The sequence below is a fragment of the Varanus komodoensis genome, unplaced genomic scaffold (genome assembly GCF_004798865.1).
Source record: "Varanus komodoensis strain SLA01 unplaced genomic scaffold, ASM479886v1 scaffold14_1, whole genome shotgun sequence".
Lineage (NCBI taxonomy): Eukaryota > Metazoa > Chordata > Lepidosauria > Squamata > Varanidae > Varanus > Varanus komodoensis.
The window spans coordinates 12,577,201-12,593,419 of NW_025335438.1; the positions used below are offsets into that span (position 1 = coordinate 12,577,201).

Genomic DNA, 16,219 nt, shown 5'->3' on the forward strand with positions numbered 1-16,219 from the left:
GCATCCTAGAATTCATGATATGGGGATGAAAAAGCATGAACTATAACTGCGCACGACAAGAATGAATACGGCACTAATATGAAGAAAGAAAAAGGCTCAAAAAATCTGTATATAGCTATGGAGGTTCATCTTAGTACGAAAGCAATCTTATTTTATAAAATTTTCCAAGACGGAGTTTGGTAATATGTGACCCTAGGACAGCATTTAGCTCTTCGCCTAACTGAAATAGTTAATAGACAAGAGCGTAATTCAGACTTTTGACAAGAGCAATTTGCTCTTCTCCCGGCAGCTGGTTTGGTGGGAGGAGAGATTTTGGTATGAGAAGGAGAAAGAGAAAGTGATGAATGTGAGAGAAGGGAAGGTAGCCCCAACCTGTTTTTGGCTCTGCCTATTTCTGACTTCAGAGCTGTTCACTTCCAGTATATGGTACTTAATAAATTATTGAGAGTGAATGAGGGCTTCAACAGAAGAAAGGTTCCCCATCCTGACCCAGAAATTAGAAATGCAAATCTATGAACTTTTGCATTCATCAATGCAGATCAGCACTTAATGTGGATCAATTAAATGTACTTCCTAACATGCAGAGTTTTAGGAACTTCATGGATCACTGCCTTGTTGTGGCAAAGGGGCTTGCGTAGCTCAATGAAGCTATGAGCTATGCCATACAGGGTCATTCAAGACGGACAGGTCATAGCAGAGAGCTCTGACAAAACGTGATCCACTGGAGAAGGAAATGGCAACCCACTCCAGTATCTTTGCCATGAAAACCCCATGGACAGTACCAAAAGGCAAAAAGGTATGACGCCGGAAGATGAGCCCCTCAGGTCGGAAGGTGTCCAATATGCTACTGGGGAAGAGCGGAGGGCTAGTACTAGTAGCGCCAGAAAGAATGAAGTGACCGGGTCAAAGCCGAAAGGACACTCAGTTGCAGATGTATCTGGTGAAAGGAAAGTCCGATGCTGCAAAGATCTATTCTCCATAGGAACCTGGAATGTAAGATCCATGAATCAAGGCAAACTGGATGTGGTCAAACAAGAGATGACAAGACTGAACATTGACATCTTAGGAATCGGTGAACTAAAATGGACAGGAATGGGTGAATTTAATTCAGATGACCATCAGGTATACTACTGCGGGCAAGAATCCCTCAGAAGAAATGGAGTAGCCTTCATAGTCAATAAAAGAGTAGGAGAAGCAGTACTGGGATACAATCTCCAAAATGACAGAATGATCTCAGTTCGAATCCAAGGCAAACCATTCAACATCACAGTAGTCCAAGTCTGTGCCCCAACCACTGGTGCTGAAGAGGCTGAAGTTGACCGGTTCTGTGAAGGCCTACAACACATTCTAGAATTAGCTCCAAAAAATGATGTCCTTATCATCATGGGGATTGGAATGCTAAAGTAGGAAGCCAAAAGAGAACCGGAATAACAGGCAAGTTTGGCCTTGGAGTACAAAATGAAGCAGGGCACAGGCTGGTAGAATTTTGTCAAGAGAATACGATGGTCATAGCAAACACTCTTTTCCAGCAACCCAAGAGGCGACTCTACACATGGACATCCCCAGACGGTCAACACAGATATCAGATTGACTATGTGCTCTGCAGCCAAAGACGGAGAAGCTCTATACAGTCAGTAAAAACAAGACCAGGAGCCAACTGTGGCTCAGATCATGAGCTTCTGGTTGCAAAATGTAGGCTTAAGTCGAAGAAAGTAGGGAAAAGCACTAGGCCACTCAGGTATGACCTAAATCATATCCCTGATGAATATACAGTAGAGGTAACAAATAGATTTAAGGAATTAGATCTGATAGACAGAGTACCTGAAGAACTATGGACGGAGGTGCACAACATTGTACAAGAGGCAGCAACTAAAACCATCCCAAAGAAAAAGAAATGCAAGAAAGCAAAATGGCTGTCTGAGAAAGCTTTACAAATAGCTAAGGAATAGAAGAAATAGAAGAAAACAATAGAGTAGTGAGGACCAGAGATCTCTTCAGGAAAATTGGAGATATGAAGGGAACATTTCATGCAAAGATGGACCAAAATGGCAGGGATCTAACAGAGGCAGAAGAGATTAAGAAGAGGTGGCAAGATTACACAGAAGAACTATACAAGAAAGACCTTAACGTTCCTGATAACCACGATGGGGTGGTCACTGACCTCGAGCCAGACATCCTGGAATGTGAAGTCAAATGGGCCTTAGGAAGTCTGAGCAACAACAAAGCTAGTGGAGGCGACAGTATTCCAGCTGAGCTATTCAAAATCGTAAAAGATGATGCAGTAAAAGTGCTACACTCAATATGCCTGCAAATTTGGAAAACTCAACAGTGGCCACAGGATTGGAAAAGGTCAGTTTACATTCCAATCCCAAAGAAGGGCAATGCCAAAGAATGTTCAAACTACCGCACTATTGCACTCATTTCACATGCTGGCAAAGTTATGCTCAAAATCCTACAAGCTAGACTCCAACAGTATGTGGACCAAGAACTACCAGAAGTACAGGCAGGATTTCGAAGAGGGAGAGGAACTAGAGATCAAATTGCCAACATACGCTGGATCATGGAGAAAGCTAGGGAGTTCCAGAAAAAGTCTACTTCTGCTTCATTGACTATGCTAAAGCCTTTGATTGTGTGGATCACAACAAATTGTGGCAAGTTCTTAAAGAGATGGGAGTACCAGACCATCCTATTTGTCTCTTGAGAAACCTATATGCGGGTCAAGAAGCAATAGTGAGAACTGGATATAGAACTACTGATTGGTTCAAAATTGAGAAGGAGTTCGACAAGGCTGTATACTGTCGCCCTGCCTATTTAACTTATATGCAGAGCACATCATGAGAAAGGCGGGGCTAGATGAACCACCAGTTGGAATTAAGATTGCTGGGAGAAATAGCAACAACCTCAAATATGCAGATGATACCACTCTCATGGCAGAAAGTGAAGAGGAACTAAGGAGCCTCTTGATTCGGGTGAAGATCATGGCATCCGGTCCTCTCACTTCCTGGCAAATAGATGGGGAAGAAATGGAGGTAGTGACAGATTTTTTTTTTCTGGGCTCCAAGATCACCGCAGACGGGGGACTGTAGCCAAGAAATTAAAAGATGCCTGTTCCTGGGGAAGAAAGCTATGGTAAATCTAGACAGCATACTAAAAAGCAGAGACATCACCCTGCCAACCAAAGTGCGTATAGTCAAGCCTATGGTTTTCCCAGTTGCAATGTATGGCTGTGAAAGCTTGGACCATAAGGAAGGCTGAGCACAAAAGGATTGAGGCCTTTGAATTCTGCTGCTGGAGGAGATTCCTGCGAGTCCCTCGGACCGCAAGGCGATCAAACTGGTCAGTCCTAGAGGAGATCAACCCTGACTGCTCTTTAGAAGGCCAGATCCTGAAGATGAAACTCAAATACTTTGGCCACCTAATGAGAAGGAAGGACTCCCTGGAGAAGAGCCTAATGCTGGGAACAATAGATGGCAAAAGAAGAAGGGGACGGCAGAGGATGAGCTGGCTAGATGGAGTCACTGAGGCAGTTGGTGTGAGCTTAGGTGGACTCTGGGAGATGGTGGAGGACAGGAGGGCCTGGAGGAATGTTGTCCATGGGGTTGCGATGGGTCGGGCACGACTTCGCGACTAACAACAACAAGGAACTCTGGAATCAATATAATTATTTTCTGGGACTGTTTATGGTGGAGGGGGGTGGGGTTTCTTTTTTCTTCCTAATCCCAAGACTGGGTTCTTGCTTTAAAAGATTTTGTGTATATTTCAATCATATGAACAATTTGTTTCAAAACCCGGTTTAACTGATGGAAACTCATATTAGAATTTTACCAGGATGCACTAAAGCTACTATTGTTTGCGTTCAAGTGACTATAATAAAAATCCAGTAGCTGGTAGTGATGAAACAGGAAATTCTGCACCTGTCAATGCAATGCATCTATGCATAGTCAAAAGTAAACCCCATTGAATTTGGTATTTATTTTCTTTTTGAATTTATATGCCACACACTAATCCAGATGGATTCTCTAGGGTGCTTACAGTAAAATACTAAAAATAACAATAAAAGCTGTTAAAATTACAATAAAAAGAATTAAATATCACAATATACCCATTAAGCAGAACAACAGATATCGAAATAAATTGCGAATTTCAAGACTTTTCTTGGAAGTATTCAACGAAATGTTTTTTCTTGGTGCCAAAACAAAGACAAACTTTGCACTAGGTGAATTTCTTCAGGGGAGCTGAGGGGCAGCCACCAAGAAGGCCCTTCTTCTGTTTACCATCTGCTTTATCTCCTTAAGGAATGGCTCTTTTAGAAGGACCCGCCCAGATCTTAATGGGTGGGTAGGTATATATAGGAGCAGATGGTCCTAAGCCATTTAGGGGCTTTATATGTCGAAACAACCACTTTAAATGGGACTTACTCTTGGGTAAATATGTTGAAGATGGCAGTTTTGATGTTCCAGTACATAAAGAATCTGAACAAAAATTCACTTGATAATGTTTTTTAAAGTCATTTAGGTGCTTTTGTGTTGGCAACAATATGGTTTTGCAATATCTGCCACAGCCAAATCAGGATTAGCTAAAAGCAATTCCCTTTACATAGAACCTAATACCACATAAGGGCTGCAAACTTAAGTTGACTGGCTAGATTAAAAATGTCTTCAACCGTGATTTAAAATATGATTGTTTCTTCAGAACTAGTAGTATATTCATATGTATGTTTATACAGGTTTTTAAAAACAATTTAAGATTTTACCAATAAGGTGTTGGTTCTACTTCTGAGTAAGCACAGGATAGGTTTTGGTGTAATCTGTAAAATATTTGGGATGACATACATTATCTTCGCTATTTTTTTTCAAATGGTTAACTGTAAATAGCTGAAAATGGTGAAAAATCCAATTCTAGTTGAAAAATAGCAGCTGCAGGAAAAGTATATGATAATTTAAAGATACTAAAGAGGGAACTATCCTATAACCTTTTCTTATTTGAAGGTTCTATATGAAGAGAAGGAATATGTGGCCATCAAGTTCTTGGAGAAAATAATTAAATTAATTTTATGCAGAATTATGGTTCGACTAACATTGGACCTAATTGGTAAAAGCCTCAATCAGAAGAATCGCCGAGATGAATCCTTGGCCCAGCATCTGAGGAAAACAACCCACCTCAAGTTATCTAATAAAAATATAGATATAATTGTAAGAATGTTTACATTATTTGAGAATACAGCTTTTGTTCAGTTGAATATTTAAGCCCTATTTAATTTTTTTTGCGGGTTTCTGTTAATGAATAGGAAAAGAGGCATAGGAGGGAAACTTCAAATTATATAAAATTTCATACCATTACAATAATCTTGGTAAAATATAAGTTACTTTTATTGATCTACAAGGTGATAATATTTAAGTTACTGAAAGCAGCTTTTATTTGCAGATAAATAATTTTCAGTCAGAAATGTAAAGTTTGTTTCCAGTATATTAGGGTACAGTGGTAAAGAATGGATGATTTTCAGAAATTTATTTTAAGCTTGCAAAGAAAGGCATTGTATACTGAGTCTACATCTCTATATTCTGTGATATTCTACTATTCCAATACAACGATGAACAAAAAAAAATATCCAAGTCCTAATGTGCTAATTTAGGAATGCCTAATGTTTTTGCCAGAGTTAGTACAATTTTTACCTTTCCTTCTGTTGGACAGCATACCCACATGCTGCATTATTAAGCACTTAGGAAAATTTCTTTTCAAAAGTAGTTTGTTGGAATGGCCAGGAAACACAACATCAGGGTCCTTTTCTCTGTATTGATTTTGTGCTGTTCTTGGAACTTGGTCTTCGTACATAAATATATTTGTGTATAAACTTTATTGTTATCAGAGGAAGCCCTACTCTGTATGGTTTCCATAAAAGAAGTACAGATGGGCTTTTTAATACAGAGACACCCCAGCTCTGGAGTGCCCACCTACCCAAAAAGTCTACCTGGAACCAGTGTTGTATTTTTTATTTGCACTGGCATTTAATATGTTTACATTTAGCTAGCTGAAATAGATGTAGACTTCTCAATTTTTAAATGTTTAGATTTTATATGATTTATATTGTATTGTTTAAATTGTTTTATATATGGTAACCTGAAATACTTTGGTATGAAAAAAATGGTTTATAAACTTCTCAAAAAATATTTTTCCAAGGATCGTGGGGCTAATATCCCCTTTTCTTTTGAGTTAGATCTTTTAGATTGTAAACCTGAGGATAGGAGCCTGTCTTAGTCTTAAGCTATGTAAGCCAATTCAAGAGCCTTATTTGGCTGAAGAGTGAGGTGAAAATTCTGTAAATAAACAAACATGATTTATGCAAGGTTTATGGAAGTATAACGGTCTGTGCACAGGAAAAAGGCTGTATCTGGGGGAAATGAACAGTTGCCCAGTAAACTTTACAGAATAACACATTTTCTTTCATTCTTTTAGGATGACCTCTCTTTGTGTAAAAACCTTAATGTCCTTTATCTGTATGATAACCAGATTAGACAAATAGATAATTTGAATTTTGCATCAAACCTAAGACACCTGTATCTGCAGAACAATTGCATAACTCGAATTGAAAATCTATCAGCATTAATAAAACTTGAGAAATTGTAAGTGAAAAATCAGTTTTTCTCAGTTTGTATTGATGTAATAATTAGGTGTAATGAATATATTTTGTTTCAAATATCACTGTATATTGCACAGGATCTTTAGAAATCCCGTTTGGATGCCTTATAATGTGCAAAGACACAAGGATGCCAAAGTTGAATGCTTTTTGGTGGATTAGCTCAGCACTTCTTTAACTGTTGTTAAAATGAGATAAATCTAGGAAAAAGATGGTTGTCAGTGACAACTAGCCTTAATGGCTATTTGCTACTTCCATTATCAGATGTAGTATGCTGAGGAAAACCAGTCACTGGGAAACTTAGGCAAGAGATTGTTCACTTGCATGTTTTTACTGTGGTCGACTGTTTAGCATTCTGGTCACACAGTGGCCAGACTAGGTGAATGTTGATCTGATTCATCATGGCTCTTCTTAAGGATGCAGTTCAATCAAGATGAGCATAAACCCCTGAACTTGGAAGATTACATTAATTCAGTATAGAGTAGGAGAGTGTTGCACATGATCTTTGCCTCCCACTCTTCTAGTTCTGCACTGTTGCTGGAGAATGTTTTTCAGAGAAACAGGGAAAACTGCTGACCAGGCTATCTCTGATCTTAGCTGTTCCAGTCACCTCCCCATACCAGAAATGCCTCCTTTGCCCTTTCAGGTTGCCTTATCAACCTCAAAAGAGGAGCTGGTACAGCTTCTTTCCATATTGACTATGTGAAAGCAGGGGAGAAGGTAGTGGAGTTCCGGTTCCCAGCTCTGATATTTGAGCTCTGGTCAGCTGCTTCAAAACTGGGAATCCAAACTATCCTATGGTCCCTCCCCGGTGCCCAGCAGTGCCTAGGAACATTTCCTTCCTTAGGATTGTTTTACAGTGAAGCCAGATTGTGGCTGAACATCAGGAAAAACTTACTTGGGGAGGTTGTGGGCAGTCTACACTGGAGGCATTTAAGATATAGCCAGACAGCCATCTGTTAGGGATGATTTCACTTGGAGAACTGTATTTGGCCCTTTCAACTCTGCAATCTATGAATTTTGGCTGGATTATTCCTCAAATTAGCAATTGATACTATTTTAAATAAGCATTTTTCTTTCTACTTTTATTATTAAAACACTTGTACTAAAATAATAAGCTATATAGCCAGTGTCATAGTCTGCTTAATACTGGATTTAAAATGATTTCATTATGTTCTAATTTTAAAAGAGTTTTACTTGGCAGTAAGCTCTGTTATATTTACTTCTAGAATTGGGCTAGTCTTATTACTATTTAATAAGATTTTTTTTTTCCTTTCAGAAATAGGTGTGTCAGTATCTTTTCTAACAAATTAGAAAATTAAAGCCTCTTTTATATTGTTCTCTTTCCAGGTATCTTGGTGGCAATTACATCACTGTAGTGGAAGGCCTGGAAACTTTAGAGGAACTGAGAGAATTACATGTTGAAAGCCAGCAGCTACCTCTAGGAGAAAAGCTCTTGTTTGACCCAAGAAGTCTTCATTCACTAGCAGTAAGAACATTGAATTTGGATGATATCTGGTAATAGATATTGCTTAAATTAAACAAGAATTATTATAGATGTATATTTTACTTTTATTTGTCAAAAATGTTATTCTCATAATAAGAGTGGCGATGTTTCATTTCATTAAAAACATCTTTGAAAATTAGGGTAAACAACAGTTTTGTTTTGCCAGAAGTTCTGATAATCATTTGTAGGTATACTTTATTTTGCATCAAAACCTGACTATTTTCAGTAGTAAAAAATGAATGAGGTAGTAAGAAGTGGGTAGAATATATATAATTTTAAACCATTTTGCGAAGCTTCACAAACCACAGGGTGTTCTTTCTCTCTATCTGTTTGTATATGTAGGTTAATATAGAACCTTGGTAGCATCAGTAAAACCTGTCATAAGTCACCATAGCCTCATCTTATTTGCCCCTACTCTATTACTTGAACCTCCTCTAAACCCTCTCTTCACTGGTCGTTTGTCATGTTCGAGCTTGCTTTTAATTTCTGTACAGTGTTTCAGAAGAAATAAAAATTAACAAAATCAGGCCTGTGAAACTGAAAGAGTTTGATACCTTTTTTAGGTCATCAGTGTGCCACAACCAACAAGTGTTGCAGGGGTGTGTAACTGTTTCCCCCACCAGATATTATAGCCTACAATCCCCATCAGGCCTAGCCAGCATGGCCAGTGATGAAGGATGATGGAAAGTGTAGGCCAAAATGTCTCAAGGACCACAAATTGATAATTTCCAATGCATGGGCAAGTAAGAAAGTAAAATAAAATTATAGACTAGTAAATTTGGAGAATTTTTTTAAAATGTGATACATAATGTATAGTTTAGGACTTAAATTGTTACTTTTAGGCATTAATCCAGGAGGAGTTTTCTCTCCCTTCTCTGAACAGAACCCTATTCTAATGCCCTATCACAAATGGTTCTTGAAACATACTCACCCATCTCAGTCCTCCCCTCCTCCCCCTCAAATATTGGGAGTTGTCAGCTCTTATTTGCAAGATGGATGCAATAATATTGTGCAATAGTCACTTTCCTTAGTACACTGGTTCTTCGTCGTGGCCTCTGTGCATCACACACATGGGTATTGTGCCTGCGCAGTGCCTTTGGCCGGAAGATTACAAGCTAACGGTTTTTGTCAGGAAAGCTCCACTCCCCCTCCCCCACAGCCTATAAAGAGCAGAGCGTCCACCATTTTGTTCAGTCTTTGCAACCGCCGTTCACTGTGCCTCATGCCGCTTTTGACTATCACTCTGACCGTTACTCGTATAGTTACTTCTTCTCGATTATTCTCCCAGTTATTATATCCCTGTTAGTTCTTGTTGCCTCTTATAGTTCTTGTTAGTTCGGTAGTTCTATCGTTCTACCTGCCTTTTGATCTTCTATAAAAAAACAAACAAACAAGCCAAAAATATATTCTTACCCTCTGCACTGTCTTCTTTTTTCCCTTTCTTGCAATGGCGCAGCGAGCGGCTTTCTGCAAATGCGCGGAATGCGGGTCAAAGATGTCTCTGACTGACCCGCATGTGACCTATGCCTCCTCTGCTTGTGGGAGGGGCATAGGACTGACAAGTGCTCTCACTGCCTGGCCTTCTCTAAGCAGGCCAGGAAAAATCGTGAGAACCGCCTCCGGAGGCTTCTGTGGGATCGGGCTCTCATGCATTCCGACCTACTCGTCGTCGCTCTGAAGCCTGGCTCTACTATGCTGGTCCCGCCCTCACACCCTTCAGATGAAGGCGCGTCTACCATGGGGGCCCCACCCGCTACTCCGAAGAAAAAGCGTGAGAAGCGTAAGCATGCTGATACCGACAAATCAGCAAAGAAGGCCAGGAAGGAGAAGCCTCCGAAACCGACTCAGTAGTCGAAGGATCTGGAGCGCCCACGGCATCGTGACTCGGGTTCGACGGCCCCCTCAGTACCTATGGCAGCCACTGTACTGACTCCACCCTATCCGGTACTCCAGGCGGCTATGAGGGTCGCCCCCCAAGGGTCCCCTCGACGTGTGGCTGACCTTCCTACCTAGCCGCTTTCAACTCTTCAGTGGGGGTCAATTTCTGATGGGGAAATTCAAGACACTCCCCCCAGGGCTAGGTCGCCCACGCCTATGCCGGTAGCCATGATGGAGGCAGATGTGGAGATATCCCCACCTAGGGTCCGCAGGAGTCGCTCAAGGGAACAGCGATCCGAGGGATCACATTGCTCCTACTATCCATCCTGGGGCGAACCACACTCTACCGAGTACTATCCCGCACCTAGGGATCAGTCTCCACCACCCTCCCGCGACCGTCCACTGTCCCTGGACCCGAGGGGCGCGTCCCCGATTCCTCGGGATGAAAGTAGCCAGTCCGTCTTGTCGGTGGAGTCCTCTTCTTCGGCTCCCCCATATTACGGTGCGGACTCCGACGACTCGGACATCAACTCAACCTCTCCTGACATCGCTGTGATCTCCCAGGGCCCTGCGTCACCGGACGAGTCTCACGTCTCCTTCGCGGAGCTGATGTCCCGGCTTGTCCAGTCCCTTGATATTGACGCCGTCCAGCATCCGGGACCTTCGACGGACAAGTTTTACGACGTCCGCAGGGAGCAGTCCACCTCGATCGTCCTGCCCTTGATCACCTCCCTACGGCAGGCAATGACACAACCCTGGAACTTGCCTTCTCACCCTCAACCCACGTCGCAGAGGTACGAATCCATGTACCAGGTTCGGAAGGAGAACATTCCATTCCTCCTCCGCCACCCCAAGCTGAACTTGGTCGTGGTGGAGTCCTCCCAGGGTAGAAAGGCAAGAGGCCACACCGCTCCGAGGGATAAGGAGGGACATAAGATCGACTCCCTGGCCAGGAGAGTCTGCGCAGCCTCAGGCCTGGGGCTGCGTATTTCAAACTACGAGGTGATGTTGGCGAGGTACCAGTATTTTATAATGCAATGCCTCCACAACATCGTCTTGACCCTCCCAGACCACCAGGGCGACCTGGCCAAGGTGCTAATAAAGGAGGTGATGCAGGTCGCCGTTCAACAGTTGTCCACAGCCAGGCACCATGTGGACACCAATTCAAGAGCCTTGGTCGGTGCTGTCTCTCTTCGCAGGCATGCGTGGTTGAGGAGTGCCAACTTCCCGGAAGAGACTAAGCACCGAATTGAGGAAATGCCCTTTGATGGGTCCGGGCTTTTCCATTCCAGGACTGATCATAAGCTCAAAAAACTCCATGAGTCCCACATGACGGCCCGATGGATGGAGCTCCAGTCTCAACCAAGGTGTAAGTGGGCATGGACCCGTCCGCCCTATAGACAGCCTTACCAGTCCAGGCAACAGCCTCAGCACAGGCAGCAGCAACAACAATGCCGCCGTCAACAGCCCTAATAGTGCTACCAACAGGGCCGCTGTTATGACGGAGATAGGAGACAGCATTGATGGGACTGGTGAACCATTCCTCTGACCCATCCCATACCACCCCCCTCTCATCTGGGGACCGGCTGCGAAGCCGACTCCCCATTTGGGAGTCCATTACATCTGACCGGTGGGTATTGTCCATCATACAGCACAGCTATCGGATAGAATTTGACATCGTTCCTCCATCAAGTCCGATCCAATTTACATCATGCTTGCCGGTATTGCTCGATGAACTACAACAACTTCTTCGTAAAGGAGCGATTCGTCAAGTAACCCCACCTGATGGACTCCACGGATTCTATTCCAGATATTTTACAGTCCCCAAGCGGGATGGTGGCCTACGTCCGATTTTGGACTTAAGTAATCTGAATCGATTCATCGTGACGAAAAAGTTTCGAATGACCACCCTCCAAAATATTTTGCCACTGCTAAGGAAAGAGGATTGGTTCGCCTCATTGGACTTGAAGGACTCCTATTTCCATATTGCGATCCATCCCAATTATAGGCTTTCCCTTCGCTTTGCTGTTGCTTCTGATTTGTACGAATTTACGGTTCTACCCTTCGGTTTGGCCACCGCTCCGAGAGTGTTCACTAAATGCATGGCCCCTGTCTGCGCTTTCCTATGCCTCCAGGGCATACAAGTTTATCCTTACCTTGATGACTGGCTCTTGGTCTCCAGGTCTAGGGGAGCACTCCTCACTTCCATCCGTATTACCTGTGCCTTATTGGACGATCTGGGCCTATGCATTAATATCGAGAAATCTTCTCTTCTTCCGGTACAGAAGCTTATATTCATCGGAGCCCATTTGGATTCGACGTTGGAAAAGGCCTTCCTCCCTCAGGACAGACAACTGACTCTCACTCGCCACATCCATCGAATGCAACGAGACGGGACGGTTCCAGCGAAGTCCATCCAGAGGCTTCTAGGACATATGACTTCCTCCATTGCTGTGGTACCACACGCCAGACTTGGACTTCGTCCTTTGCAGCTATTTCTCAACAAAGTGTTCCATCCACAGAGAGATTCACTGTCGAAGTTGCTTCGAGTTCCATCCTCAGTGCTCCATTCTCTACCATGGTGGTCGGTCCCAGCCAATCTGACTGTTGGGGTCCCCTTCAGGCCCTGATGCCCATCGATAACCATCAGTACCGACGCGTCTCTTCTGGGATGGGGAGCGGTATGCTCCATCCTGTATACCCAGGGCACGTGGACTCATTAAGAATCCACGAATCATATCAACTTCCTGGAGCTGTTGGCAGTTTTCAAAGCCCTATGTTCTCCCGAGGATGTTCTTCAACATCGGGTCGTTCAGATAACGTCGGACAACATAGCCACCGTCTTTTATCTGAACAAACAAGGTGGGACGAAATCTCTGACCCTGGCCAGACTTTCTGTGCAGATCTGAGACTGGTGCATTTTGAGAGACATTACACTAATGGCAGTCCATCTGACCGGTACGGACAATGTGGAAGTGGACCTTCTCAGCAGGCGCATGTTCACCTCCCACGAATGGGAGCTAGATCCTCAAACATGCGACGATCTTTTTCATCGCTGGGGGTTCCCCGACGTGGACTTGTTTGCCACTCAACAAGGTGTGCGAGACTTTCTGTTTGAGAGCGGGAATCGGGTGCGAATCCCTAGGGGACGCCTTCATGATCCCATGGAACAACCTGAATTTTTACGCCTTCCTGCCGATTCCTTTTGTGATGAGTCATAGCGAAGATTGTATACGATCGGGCCATGGGGATACTAATTACTCCTTGGTGGCCACGCCAACCTTGGTTTACCACACTGCTGGACATCTCTCACGGGGAATATTTTCATCTTCCACTGCTTCCGTACCTCATAACCCAGCAGGACGGTGCACTTCACCATCCAGATATACTGTCGTTGAAACTAACAGCATGGCAAATCCGATAGTTAATTTTGCTACATCTGTACCGACGGCAAGTTCAAGTGGTTCGAATCCTGCCTTCGAATCCACTGCATTCAGAACCTTCAAATCCGCTTGGGGTCAGCGCTGCTTCCTCTTTCGATCCACCAGCACTGTCAGATCCAACGATTGTTCCGCCGAATCCGACAACCTTTCATCCAGACATTCAACACATCTTGGATTCCGCTTTAAAGCCTTCTACACGGAAGTCTTACGCAGCTAAATGGAGACGATTTTCCTCCTTTGCCGAGTCTCATTCGTTCTCTCCATTTACATCATCGATACATCAAATTCTTCAGTTCCTCTTAGAACTACACCACTCTGGACTTAAACCATCTTTGATTAAATTGTATATGGCGGCAATCGCCTATCATCGTGGCATGGTGGACGGATAGCCCATCTTCTCTCAACCTACTATTAAGAGGTTTCTGAAGAGGCTTTATAATCTGAATCCATTGATCAGGCCAGTAATGCCTACCTGGAGTCTCTCTGTTGTTTTGCAAGTGTTTACAAGGGCTCCTTTTGAACTGTTGGCAACAGTTGATTTGCATCTTGTTTCATGGAAGACAGTGTTTCTAGTGGCGGTTACCTTGGCCCAAAGGGCTAGTGAGCTCTGTGCTCTCCGCGTAGACCCACCTTACCTCAACTTTCATAGAGAAAAGGTCATCCTGCGGTTTGATCCATCCTTTCTCCCTAAGGTGGCCACACCCTTTCATATGGGACAATATATTATTTTGCCTGCCTTCTTTCTGTCTTCGTTGACTCCGTTAGAAAGATCATTGCACTCACTTGACGTTTGGCGCTGCTTAGCCTTCTACAGATCTAGGACGGATTCTATTCGGCGCTCAAATAGACTTTTTGTTAAATATGCTATCAGAGATCAAGGCACCCCTGTCACTCCGCAGAGGCTTTCTAAGTGGATAGTCCATACTATCACTTTGACTTACCAATTGGCTAAGATTGACTTACCCACAGCTCCTCAAAGCCATTCGACTAGGGCTGTTGCTGCCTCTTCTGCCTTCGCATCAGGAATACCGATTGACGATGTATGTCGGGCTGCTACTTGGACAAACCCTTGCACTTTCGCCAAACATTATCGTTTAGACGTTTGAGCTCGACAAGATTGCTCCTTTGGCAGAGCCGTTCTTTCATCTGTTCTTCATTGAGGACACCTCCCCTCCTCCTTTTATGGTAAGCTTGTTAATCTACCCATATGTGTGATGCACAGAGGCCACGATGAAGAAAAGCAGGTTGCTTACCTGTAACTGATGTTCTTTGAGTGGCCATCTGTGCAGTCACACAACCCACCCGCCAGCCCCGCTCAGTGTCAATGGGTGGACTTTTTCGTCATACCAAACATTTTCATTATTTCTTGGTACCGATGTTGTTCACAGTAGAACTAATTTTTCCACATGGGGGTGTCCGTTCGGTCGTCAAAGACTGAACAAACTGGTGGACGCTCCGCTCTTTATAGACTGTGGGGGAGGGGGAGGAGAGCTTTCCCGCCAAAAACTGTTAGCTTGTAATCTTCCGGCCAAAGGCACTGCACAGGCACAGCACCCATATGTGTGACTGCACAGATGGCCACTCGAAGAACATCAGTTACAGGTAAGCAACCTGCTTTTATTGAAGTGGTAAATCTTTATTGGGGAACAAGATTATGGTCTGTTTTGTCCTGCCTTTGGACCCAGTAACTGGAAACTATTAGTAGTCTTTTTTTAAATTAGAAATTAAATTCCTATTTGATTAAGTGTCAGTGTCTTTTCCAGAGGCTTGGAGAAAAAGATCCAAGCAATTAGGAGTTACCATGTTACCTTGCATAAGTCAATCAACCTGTTTATTTGTTAGTTTCTGAAAATTGAAAGTTTTCCCTTTCATACTTTGTCATACATATCAATATGAAGTGCCAAAAAGTATTGTTTTAGGTTTTTATTAATATTTTAATTAGGGGTGTCCTATTTCATGGTCAATTCATTGCTACTGTATCATTATGGAAGAGTCATACAAGTTATTAACCATCAATTTTAGACAAGGTGTTTCAAACTGAGGTGCTGATTATGGATAAAATGCTTCACTGTGCAGTGCAATGCTATGCATGTTTACTAGAAAGTAAGTAGTCATTAAATTCCCTTAGGCTTACTCCTGAAAGCTATGTGCAAGGATTGCAACTAACTTTTGATTTTTCTTTTGGATAACTATTTGTTTTATTGCAGAAGTCTTTATCAGTGTTGAATATCAGCAATAACAATATTGATGGACTGAGTGATTTAGGAATTCTAGAAAATATTTTCCACCTCATAGCTGTTGACAATCAGCTTCACCATATGAAGGTAATAAGAAGGAATAATTTCTCAGTTCAAATTATTTGTTTAGAAGGGACAAGTTAAAGTTAATGGGATACTTGTATGTAACAACCATGTTCAGCAGCAAATCATGGTTAATTAACTTGTGAGCTTCTTCTAGTTTGCAGCAACAAGCTTTGAATGTTACATGGTAAGTTGTTCCCATGAAGTTCAATGTCTGTGCATTTTTCAGTTGTTATGGGTTAATCAATCCATACAAGTTAACCATTAAAGTTAACAGTCCAAACCCATGGTTAACCTTGGGTTGCAGCTCATATAAATGCAATTCCTTGATTAATTATCCTGCAATTTGTCAGTAAAAACTGTTGGAAACAATTCAATATGTGTCTGAAGACAGTGGTGCCTCGTACTTTGAACTTAATTCATTTCAGGAGGCCATTTGAAGTCTGCATCAGTTTTC

General features: G+C 42.8%; 1 protein-coding gene across 1 annotated transcript in view; it reads left to right on the top strand.

The window, feature by feature from the left end:
- Positions 1 to 5,059: 5,059 nt before the first annotated feature.
- The window catches only part of PPP1R42 (protein phosphatase 1 regulatory subunit 42), a 19,737-nt gene continuing 8,577 nt past the window's right edge, over positions 5,060 to 16,219 (top strand). Inside the window, exons 1-4 of the mRNA XM_044424341.1 lie at positions 5,060 to 5,192; positions 6,454 to 6,620; positions 7,985 to 8,123; positions 15,670 to 15,786. Of these exons, the coding sequence (XP_044280276.1) occupies positions 5,064 to 5,192; positions 6,454 to 6,620; positions 7,985 to 8,123; positions 15,670 to 15,786 (552 nt within the window). The 5' untranslated portion in view covers positions 5,060 to 5,063. The remainder of the gene's footprint in view (positions 5,193 to 6,453; positions 6,621 to 7,984; positions 8,124 to 15,669; positions 15,787 to 16,219) is intronic.